The 11,235-nt window shown below is 37.5% G+C and overlaps 2 protein-coding genes across 3 annotated transcripts in view; one reads left to right on the top strand and one right to left on the bottom strand.

The window, feature by feature from the left end:
* Nucleotides 1–1,654: 1,654 nt before the first annotated feature.
* On the top strand, nucleotides 1,655–5,024 carry LOC101292160 (vesicle transport protein SFT2B-like). 2 transcript variants are annotated; one of them, XM_004288598.1, is made up of 6 exons: nucleotides 1,655–2,075; nucleotides 2,170–2,223; nucleotides 2,634–2,707; nucleotides 3,546–3,663; nucleotides 3,788–3,846; nucleotides 4,675–5,024. In XM_004288598.1, exons 1-6 carry the CDS (start codon nucleotides 1,860–1,862, stop codon nucleotides 4,751–4,753), a joined length of 600 nt encoding a protein of 199 aa, XP_004288646.1. In that variant the 5' UTR covers nucleotides 1,655–1,859; the 3' UTR covers nucleotides 4,754–5,024. The 2 variants fall into 2 exon arrangements, with proteins under 2 accessions (XP_004288646.1, XP_004288647.1); XM_004288599.1 differs by lacking the exon at nucleotides 2,170–2,223.
* A 1,600-nt stretch (nucleotides 5,025–6,624) lies between these two features.
* Nucleotides 6,625–11,235, bottom strand: part of LOC101291867 — a 9,240-nt gene continuing 4,629 nt past the window's right edge. The window contains exons 5-12 of the mRNA XM_004288597.1: nucleotides 11,108–11,168; nucleotides 10,911–11,009; nucleotides 10,433–10,527; nucleotides 10,089–10,202; nucleotides 8,488–8,555; nucleotides 7,846–7,956; nucleotides 7,153–7,384; nucleotides 6,625–6,876 (exon numbers count right to left, since the gene is read on the bottom strand). Of these exons, the coding sequence (XP_004288645.1) occupies nucleotides 6,766–6,876; nucleotides 7,153–7,384; nucleotides 7,846–7,956; nucleotides 8,488–8,555; nucleotides 10,089–10,202; nucleotides 10,433–10,527; nucleotides 10,911–11,009; nucleotides 11,108–11,168 (891 nt within the window). The 3' untranslated portion in view covers nucleotides 6,625–6,765. The remainder of the gene's footprint in view (nucleotides 6,877–7,152; nucleotides 7,385–7,845; nucleotides 7,957–8,487; nucleotides 8,556–10,088; nucleotides 10,203–10,432; nucleotides 10,528–10,910; nucleotides 11,010–11,107; nucleotides 11,169–11,235) is intronic.

Here is an 11,235-nt window from a genome sequence, read left to right as displayed (position 1 = left end):
TATATATATATATATCTCTCTCTCTCTCTCTCTCTCTGTGCACGTCAAGGCCGGAGGTGGAGTCAATTTCGGGGTCGGAGGTCAGCTCGTCAACAAAGATGATGATTAGGTCCACACGCGGTAGAGGAACTCGATCGATCGATGTTGATTCAAAGTGAGGCGCGTCAGAGAGGCCTTCAGACCCATTACTTCCGAAGAAGCTATGAGCTCCTTGTTCTCGTTGCTGTGTGAGAGGTTCAGAACCATCAGACGCCGTACTGTTGGAGCTAGAGATCGGAGGAAGGAAGAGCTGAAAGAGTTTGATCGACAAATCGAGCATTACTGTTTTTGTGTGGAAATGCTCGAGTATTACTTCGGAAGCCGATCACGTCTTCATCTTATTAACTTTGTTATTACACAAGAGTGCTATAGCGTAGTATTGTGGCACAAAGCCAGATTGACACCAAGCATAGGATGTGGAAGCCCATTGCCTCCATATGCAAATAATCATCGTCATCACCTCATCAATTTGATGAAAACTGATTATCAGAGTCCAATTGGATCGGAAGTTACATTGTTGTCCTTGAGTGGACTTAGTGAAAACCGGTTTTACCAGGTCAGAAGAACTTACATTGTTTAAACGGACGTGTAGGCGTACTCATACGGAGGGCGTTTTGGAGCTTTTGCCTTCAAAGAATTAGAAGAATGGAGAAAAAGCTGCTTGTCAAACATATGTTACTTCTTCTGCATTTATCCATTTCAACTTCTGTCTAAATTTTGTGCGACTGTTTTGTCATGTAACTGTTTCTTACTTTTCTCTCAGGTACGTTGAACCTGTGTCTGCGATTCAAGGGCAAGCGTAAACGTGAGACAAACAACATGGAAAATGACACCTGCTCTGAGAATCCTTTAGAGGTGTCCAGTCCAAACCAAATATTTATCCTTGAATACTTTTGGTATATATGCCATTTTCTTTGTCATAGTTATCTAGGGATGTTAACTTAATCATGTGCTTGTGTTATCTAGGAATGTTAAATTTGTCATAGTTATGCCATTTTCTTTTTAGAGCTTAATGGAAGGAACAGTGGAGGCTCCATACCTGAGTTTCTGAGCACCATTGATAGTTTCATATTAGTTTTACTGTTTTGATTGGAGAAGATGGCTTTACTGGGACTTATCGTGCTTGAGATTGATACTGGTCATCTTAATCATTCATTTTCCCTCCACAGTGGTTTTGATCTTATGTTTTTTTGGCCAGTGACAATGTGACATGCATTGAGGATTATGGACACAAATTCTGCTGAATATGAGTACAAAACACTAACTTTTTTGTACATTTGAGGAGGTTGTTGCTTTTTTCATGACTATGTCAATCTCAGTGAAAGAACTATGTCAATCTCAGTGAAAGATATGGCAATGTACCGACCGAGATATCTAAAACTTTGGACCTTATATAACTAAGGGCTACAAAATGAGTTCGGCTGCTATACACATTTGTATGACATATATCAAGACGTGAGTCATCTGATCGTTTAACAATTTAAAATTCAAAACGATCAGACGGCTCACGACTTAATATATGCTATACACATATGTATAGTAGAAAAGTCCCTTGTTTCACCAGTTAGAGACATGGTTATTAACAAAGTCATCGGAATACAAGATGCTAAAAACCGAGCCGGATACGAGTTGAACACGAGCGGCTCGCACCACTTACAACCCTACCCCAGAGCCGTAGAAAAGGATAGTCACGGTAAAGAGAGGAGGAGAGTAAAAAAGCGAAAAGGTGAATTATAAGGAAAGTTGTTGGAGGCCAAAGTAGAGAGTAAGCAAGAACTTGCAAGCTTTGATTGATTTGTGTGATCCAGAGCAGTAGAGAAATGGAGAAGATAAGCCAAGCCTTTGAGAAGGTGAAGATGAACCAGGCCTTTGAGAAGGTCAATACCAAACAAGCCTTGGACAAGATGAAGCTGTTCGTCGGAATGGACGTCGACGATGACGACGAAGAATCCGCCGCCGCTTCTTCTTCCGGTCTGCAGCACCAGGATTCTTTCATCGACGACTTCAATCGCAACTGCACCTTGTCCACCAAACAGGTAACCTAGCTAACCTGCGATTCAACTCCCTTGTCGCTCAGATCTACCTGCATTTCCTGTTTTCCTTTTCAATTTCTGATGATTGATTCAACAGAGGTTTTATGGCTTCGCGGTTTGCCTGGCTTCTGGATTGACTTGTACACTCCTGGTATATTTTTTCAGTCATTTCTTTGTTTCGTTTGCTTCATTTCTTATATGCTTGCAAATCTATTAGTGCATATCGAAATTCTAGTGTTGGAGGCTTGAAATTTATGGTACACTGCTTAAGTTACTGTGTAGAACTAGGCATCAATAGTTAGGATCTCAAATTAGGTTACATTTCACTTCATTGTAATCAGTATCCGTATAGTTTTACTTAGGAAGGTATTTCGATCATAGTAGAACAAAGTATTATTCCAGTGTGTGTTGTTTCTGGATCTTGACAAATTTCAGTGTCAGGGTTGGTTGAAATGCCATGAGAATGCTAGTTTATGTGAAAAATGAAAATTGACTTGAATAGATATTGGTGGAGTCTTCTTTGGTACTGATGTGCGGGCTTCTTTTCTTTTCTTCTGACAGTCGATGCTTGTTTTCTTCCATCCAATCAAGTTTGCAATTACATTCACGCTCGGAAATCTGCTTTCACTTGGAAGGTTTGTGTACATCTCTGCTTCTCTTGACATCCAAGATGCTGTTAGACCAAAAAAAAAAAAAAAAAAAGCAGTTGTGCATTCTTGTTTGGCTGGATTTTTGCTTTCAAAAGTGTTTCTTTTCACTATCTAATTAATGCTGGGGTTTTGGTATTGCTGTTTGCAAATTGGACGCTATGTAGGAATTCTTCTAAGCAAGTAGAGAACCTCATTTCTCATGAGTCAGTTGTCAGTTACTTGTAGTTGTTATGGTTTAGAATGAAGGACAAGCTCCATAAGGTTCTAAAATTTATTTATTTGTGTTGCAAGTTTTGGGAAGGTAACAGATAATATCAGTCAATATGAACACCTTGTTGTACCAAAAAAAAAAGAAAAATTTGAACACCTTAATGACTGAAACTAACTTTGGTTGGTTAATCGGATCAGTCCATGGATGTCGGCAAGTATGATGGTCCCAATGATGATTCTGCAAGCATTTCGTGTATCTCACTAGTGGTTTTGGGTGTATTGACCGTGTCTTTTGGTATAACTGGTTATTCCTTACCTTGGGACCAAATTGGTTATTGGGCAGTAAAACTGGTAACAAGTGTGCCTGATGCAATTCATGTAATAGGATGATATCTAAAGATAAGAGAACAAACTAATGTCACCTTGATGTTTTGTCATAATATGTACCAGTATCGTGTTCCTGCTCCTTCAGGTTCTTGAGGTTTTATTCTTTTAGAGTTCTATTTTCTTTTGTCAAAAGTTGTAGTCTATTTTAGTCCGTATTCTCTAAGACTTATGTTTCCAATAACCTCTTTTCACTTTAGATGTTAAGTCAGACCCTTTTGTATGGCAGCACAGCATTCCTCATTGGACCTAAACGGCAATTCTCAATGATGCTGGATCCTGTTCGCATTTATGCAACAGCCATATACCTTGCGAGCATTATAATTGCATTGTTTTGTGCTCTCTATGTAAGTTTCACTGGCTTCACCCTCATTTACAGTTAAATTATTTGGTATCTTTTGGTATTATTATCTTCCTTGTAATAATTTTGGTTCTCTGATGTTAACTATTTTTCTTGTTTTCATTGAGCAGGCTCGTAACAAAATATTGACACTTCTGGCAATAATTTTGGAATTTGGTGCATTGATTTGGTATGTGATATGAGTACAACAGTTATTTAGCTTCTTAGAGTTTTCTCAAATTCTATCTACTACTGTCTTTGCTTTATATTTTTTCTAGTTCCTTCAGTTGTAGCTTTGCTAATTTCCAGAATAGTGGATATCTTGTCTTATAAATAAACAAAATGGAGATATAGGATTTGTTTTAGGGCAACATACTGTATTAACCCATTATTTGGGTTTATGAGATCGTGAAAAGTATGTCAATAGCAACAATAAGTTTCTTGGTTTAAGGGTTTATTCTACTGAATTGAACAATAAGTGTAAACATACATAGGATATAGGAGTTTCAGAACAGTGTCATCAGTTTCTGATTCATAAGTTTCTTGTTCTATTCTTAACTTCAGTTTGAAACATTATCATAAACCACATTGTGGCTAGTCATAGGGTCGCCACCATTGGCTGGTGTATTCTAGGTTGGAGTTTGGGAGAGTGTGCTGTACCAGAAGTTTTTCAGTTCACTTCCATCATGTACATAGTTTCCCTAGTTTGTTACAAGACACTTGAGATAACCACGAGTTATCCCCATATCACCTGTTACACATCTAGCATGCTAAAGTTTCTCCACCCTTAAAAGAAAAGAAATAGAATCCCTGATTTTCTCATAGGAAAATATGAGACTGTGGTTTATATCTTCTCATTCAGTAGTCCTACCTATGGAAGTTTCAAGAGATTGAAAGTGGAGTGGATTGATTGAAAGCTTAAATGAAAGTAATACGCCATATCACACTGAGACTAGTGTTCCATCTGTTTGTCTTGCTTCTTTAATTTTCCTTGGCTAATTTGGTTTTTTGGTAACAGGTATAGCTTGAGCTACATCCCTTTTGCAAGGTCCATGGTATCAAAGATCATGATGAGTTGTTTTGACACCGAATTTTAGATTGATATTCAACAAGGCTTGTGGTTCATCTTCTGGAGGAAATTGATTTCTTGTGCACATTTGAGTTTTTTGTGGTACATAAAGTCAGGCAGTAATTCAAACTAAAGGTAAGAGATACACGGATTTGAAATGTAAATTGTATGATCGAGTCAGTGAGTCCCCGTGCCATAATAAGAAGACATTTTCATGGCAATTTCCTATCACTCCTATTGATGACTTTCTGAGATATGGATAATCAAACTATCAATGATACGAGAAACTAAATTTTACATGATCGGCTTTAGCAAATCCAGATCAACTTAAAATTGATGCAAACTGTACGAATTTGACATATTTTCATAGACCAACTTGTCGGAATGAAATGGTTCACTGTTGGAGATGCAAACTGTTCATCCTTCATCTCTAGACACCAATTTTTATACAAAATTAGAATACCAAATGATGTGACACATGACATATTATTATCCTTGAATGCCAAGTCTATAACTAGTAATTTCTAATACACAAAAATTTAGGGGTGAGCGCGGGTTGGTGTGTTGCGGGTTAAGGGCTAAAGCCTAATCTAATCCACTAACTAGTAATTTGCACTTTCCATTTCACAAAAAGACAAAACAGGCAAGAGGTGATGAAGGCTACTTTCATGAATGCCTAGATAGTTAGAGGCTAAGGTTCTGAACCAAAGAGGAGTGTCCATTCGACCAGGACGCAACAATGCAGGGTCTAATCTCTGCTTGTGATTGGTGGTGAACACAGTTAGTCGCTCATCGCCGCAGACCATCTATGAAGTTCAGTAGACCCGATAACAAAATCTCAATGTCTAGTAACTAACACAGAACAGAACAGAACAATTGCATCATATTATGACTTCTCACAAACTCCAAAGCAGCATGACAAGCCAAGACATCAGCATGCTCGGCTCCAGCTATCCAAGTTCCAGATGAATCCGAGATGACAAAACCTAGGCCGCCGCATTTCGTTTCAGGTTGGAATGATCCATCACAGTTTGCCTTTAGAATTCCATCTGGTGGACGATTCCAAGATGTCCTAGCAGTCTGTTGTCACATTTTGTACCCTAAACTCAGCAAAGCCTGGTACAACACCCTATTATTACTTTCTTTGCACACACTCCACAACAAGTCAGTAGCTCCTCAAAACCTATCTATAATCTCAACATCGTCAGCTTGTGCATCAAAATAAACATCGTCAGCTTGCTTCGTATAGGAGCAGTTACGACATGAATGGAGTGTACTCTCCTGCTCGGCTTCACACAAAACACAGAATTGAGATTCCGAAGGGTTATGTCATACACGCCAAGCTTGGAAGGGCCAAATCTTTTTCCAATAACCACAACTGGCAGGAAAAGTATTCGGCTGGGCAGATTTAACAGAAGATAACCCATCTTTCTGCAATCTCGACACACACCACTATCCTAGTCCGCAGGCATCTGTTTCCTCCACAGAGAAAGAAAGTACTTCTAACCAAGGCATCATTCCAAGTATATTGAGCTTGAATTTTATTTGGAGATGGGGTTGTGAGAATCTTGTTCCATTTTACACATTTGATATCGGGAACAACATGATGTCCTCTGAGACATTGAGCTTAATAACCCAGAGATGACAATGTCCTGTAATTCCAGTTTACAAGCAGAAACCTTTCAACAGCCCTTGCTTCAAGCCTTCAACAATCTATGCACAAATCTCAACAATTGTTGAAACATTCTTCAATGAAGTTCCAGAGACCACAACTCCACATGTGATAGTTTTGTATTCCCGTGAAACACATTATTTTCTCCGAGTCTCTTCCATCTGTGGTTCACTACCAATACACTAACCAATTTTCACAACTTAATAGATATATTGCCATAATCAAATGATGTATAATTTAAGCCTCATCCTTTAGTATATAACAGAATACTAAACCCATACATCCAATCAGGCTAGAGAAAAAAATAAAAACTAAAGAAATCAAGATACATAGTTCTACAATCAAGTCCAGAAAAACAGAAAACACAGCTAATTTACAGACAGAAAATGCACCCGTGCAAGTGAATACTCTTTTCCAGCAATCCAAACACCAGTCTGTGACCATTGCACATCCTCCCAGTCAAGATTTTCCTCCAACACCTAAGAAAAAGAAATTCCAGAATTTTTAACAATGAGTCTCTATTTAAACTATGTGCACGGCCATTAAATACATTTTCTGCATGCATGTCACACAGTGATAAAAGATGGCTATGGTTTAGAAATGCGATTTACACTAAATTCAACATCTTCAAATATTTCTTAAAGTTCTTAAGGTAGCAACCCGTTATTCTATCAAATTTCAAAATGGAGAAATTTTGTTTTGGATGAACGCAGTGCACAAGCTTAAAACTAACAAAACAGAGCAATATGAAGTACCTCCACATGTTCAAGGGGAAGAGGGATCCCAAGTGACCGCTTGACCTTCTGGGGAAGCGGTTTTTTACATCGAGACCATCGAAATACATCTACTACCGTGTTCTCAGAATCATTTCGTTCACCATTTGTGGAATTTGAAGTGTGATTCTGATTCTTCTCATTCTCACCTTCATGCACCTGAGATAATTGACTGGCTTTGATGATCTTCTCCCCATTAAAACAGAGCTCATACCTTCAGACAACAACTCAGCAGATGAGAAAATGACAACTATGTGTAAATAACCAACCAGGTGCTGTCATTCTAGACGATCTAGTGTAAGGCCCTATTCAATCAATATTATTGACAATAGTCTCACTCTTCACACTCCTTTTCTCTTTTACGAACAAAAGTTTCAGTGCACTGGGATTGGGTTGGAACATATAAAAGACTAACGAATAATTGGTATTGAATGGTGAGTTAGGCTGCAGCTTTATGAAGCGGTAAAGTTCGCTCTTGAAATTAAAGTATGAGAGGAAGTTGAATAGCTTGCTGAGATGCTCTCTAGTTAAGAAAGAAATGGAACGAGGAAACTTGAAATTCCCTCTTTTACAAAGTACAGGATCTTGTATGATATGTAGCATGATCAAGATAAAAGATGTAATACTCATACATATGTATGATGAAAGAGATCAGGACCAAATCAGCATTTATACCTGCATGAATGCGTTTCTAAATAGAGAACTTCTCCCTTCTTTAAACGTGCAGAAGTATATAGGGTCTTCTTCAAACCCTTGTCAGCAACAATACTTATGCTATACTTGATCCTGAGAATATTTGCAAGCACGATCATAAGCAAGTGCAACAATTATTAATGGAAAGGAGTAACTCTGAACATAAGGAAACACAACACAGCAGAAACATTGTATCTATAAGGTACTTGACTGTTGGGAAGTTTCCAATGACAGAATATTACACAGGCCAACTTAATAAGCTGCATCTTATTAGTAATCACACCAATCTAACCACATATATGCAGGAATTGGCATATGATCATAAATACAGAAAAACAGCAATGATAATGACAGAATATACCAAGATACCACTGCAAATACTTAAATACACAGTTTAAATAATCTGTTCTAAGAGAATAAATGAAAATAAAAATTAGAAAAAGAAACTTTATTGATCACATGCTAATACATAAATCAAATTCAAATGTCCAAGCAAATGAGTAATTCTGAATGCATTCCACACCAAGGCAACAAACATAAGTTCTATGAAAGAAATCTGGAAAGTGTTCACAACTCAAAACATCAACTAAACTTAAGGGTCCAAACATAAGAGTTCTAGTTTACCAAGGTTCATTGCAGAGGTTGTACTGTATTGTAACTTCTCGAACAAATCTTTGCTGTCGCAATGCATTCTGAAAAATGAAGTCATTTTGTAAGTTAAAAAATATGATAGGTTGAAGGCCCACAAGTATATGGTGTTCTAAAGATTAAATGCATAACCGCTACCTATGAAACTATACCATTGTGTCATTTCCAGAACACAAGCAGAAAAGCAAAATTCATATGATGTTTGACCTTTAGGCAAAATTTGTTATTATCACATATATAATCCAAATGGGTACAAAGTGAGGTTTCCTAAACATACTTGTGCGATTACAATTCCTTAAGGCGACAGAAATTTTACTATTTACTCCAAAAGATTCTTGAAAGCATTCAAGATTGGCATCCTGATATACAATCATCTGGTGATTATGGATATTAGTTGAAAAATATTTCTCTTCTATGGAACTAAGGTCTTATCCAGGACACGGATGAACATCGTTGTATACAGTCAAGCAAGTTAAGAGGCAAGGTTGTCCTTTTATTTTATATTTCTCTTGGGAAGGGAAACATATTTTATTGACCAAAAGAATACAAACACTGGACCACATCTCCACACAAAAGAGACACAGCAATATATTATACAGAAAAAGCCCAAACCAGAAAACCCACAAAAATTACCAAAAGAGAAACAAAAACTCCTATCATCCAGTCCATCGTGATACAAGAGAAGCTATAATCTTTGAAAGCCTAAGCAACCAAAGCCAAAGAGCTGAATATCCGACTCTCTCACAATCCTTTAACCCAGAATCCCCCGAACTAACTCTGCCAACCTGGCCCAAAACTGGGGTCTGCCAAACCATTTACGAGGCAGGAATCACTACCACATCACTAAGCATGTGCCCTGAGGGTGTTCGAACAAAAGACCTCATTGGAGCAAACCATGTGCCTGACCATTCCTGCTAACCCGTAATTGGTTATCCAAGAACCCATTTTACAGCCAACACAGTGCTACCACCGTCTCATGAGGTCCATTTTTACTTCCTTGGTACTATACCTTTATTTCTAGCGTGCATCGATAATGCAAAACTCATACATCACACTTTTGGAAGTAACTATCCATTAGGTCAGACTTCTGGAGTAATATCTATTAGTTGTTCAATATATTATCTTTCTATTACCAATTCAAATGTGCCACCTTATTATAATCAAACAAAAAGCAGAGAAGAAAAAGGGAGGCACAATTAGATCTCCATAGCAGAAAATGCTATATTCTCTTCATCCTCCAAAGCTTACAAGTACCTCCATTTTGATCCCTCATGAGAAAAGAAATTACACTGACACCACAAAACCAAAAAGGTATGTGTTTCAAAGATGAAAATCTTCGAACCACTATAAGTTATATGTTTCAGAGATGCAAACTTAACTGATGCTGTGGATAATAGCAAGTGAAATGGGACATAAATTCATGAGGAAGAAGCTCCGACTAAAGGTGTATATCAAAATCATTTTCTTACATTATGTCTCAAGGACTAACTTAGTAGATGCAGTATGAAAAAAGGACCGGAAATATGAACCAAAGTATAATAAAAAAGCAACAGCAAACAGAGGAAGTCAGACAGTACCGAAGCTGCAGCCCTTGTAGTCATCGTACGCTCAACAACAACTGGAGCAAGAGTAGGCTCCACTGTAGAAGTATGTGTAAGACAGGGTTCAAGATCAATACTTCCTCCCGCTTTCTGAAAACAAAAAAATTTAGGAAGAAACATCAGTGTAAGAATAGTGTCATTACAATGCACTACATTTCCGGTTCATAGTAATGCATTAGTAAATCAAGCCCATAATTGTGTACTTAGTATCATCAAAATTATATGAAGCACTATGATACACTTCTTTCTTCAAACAAGAAAAACTTTACGCTCATATATATCAGAAAAGGATGATTAATTGACTTTCAAGTTCTTATTACCTTCACAATGCAACAGCGCTCAACACAATAGCTGCAACCAATAGCAGCTCCCCAAGCACGAGATCGAACATTATTTCTCAAGGTTGAAATGTAACCTAATAAAAATGTCAGAATCAGATTCAAACGTAGCTTTTTTTTTCTTTTTTTCTTCTTTTATTTCTTGCAGTTTTTACTATTAATAATAAAAAGGAAAAAATAATTAAATTATAAAAATCTCAAGCCAATCCTCAATTGCTCCCAAAAACCGTGCAATATGATAAGCTCAATCCAGTGATCTAATAATCCCATCCCATTCTAACTACTGTTGCAACTAGCACAAAAGGAATTATGCAAACGAATAGAAGTATGCAACCCAACGTTACAATGCAGTATTCAAAGTAAGAGTGGCATAATTGGATGACTTGGATCTAAATTAATATCAAAACATTGATACAATATGGCTCTGGCATGCAAAAAGACCAGCCAAAAACAGACTCACAGTCTTGTGGAGGTAGTATGCGAACTGTAGCACGCAACTCCTGGATAGCAGAAGGTGGAGGAGACGCTGTAGGTCGGCAATACCCTGTATGCATAAGAACTGGAAAGCAGCATTGTAATATTAACATGGATACACATGTATGATCAAATTATGACATATAAACCAAGACTAACTTTCCAACCATAAAGACCACATACCAGCAACAAGATCTGAATCATCTGTGTATATATCTGTTCCCCACAGCTGACCGCCTCTAACCTGCATACAAATCATTGCAAAGGTAAAGAAATATAACAAAAACAACATAATGAGCTTGCATATAACC

This window comes from Fragaria vesca, linkage group LG1 (assembly GCF_000184155.1).
Source record: "Fragaria vesca subsp. vesca linkage group LG1, FraVesHawaii_1.0, whole genome shotgun sequence".
Taxonomy (NCBI): domain Eukaryota; kingdom Viridiplantae; phylum Streptophyta; class Magnoliopsida; order Rosales; family Rosaceae; genus Fragaria; species Fragaria vesca.
This window is presented reverse-complemented; position numbering and strand designations above follow the sequence as displayed.

Coding starts and splice junctions, on each gene's coding strand:
- LOC101292160 (XM_004288598.1), top strand. CDS start 1,860: ATGGAGAAGATAAGCCAAGCCTTTGAGAAGGTGAAGATGAACCAGGCC. Junction 2,224..2,633: donor GATTGACTTGTACACTCCTG/GTATATTTTTTC, acceptor TTCTTCTGACAG/TCGATGCTTGTTTTCTTCCA. Junction 3,664..3,787: donor CATTGTTTTGTGCTCTCTAT/GTAAGTTTCACT, acceptor TTCATTGAGCAG/GCTCGTAACAAAATATTGAC.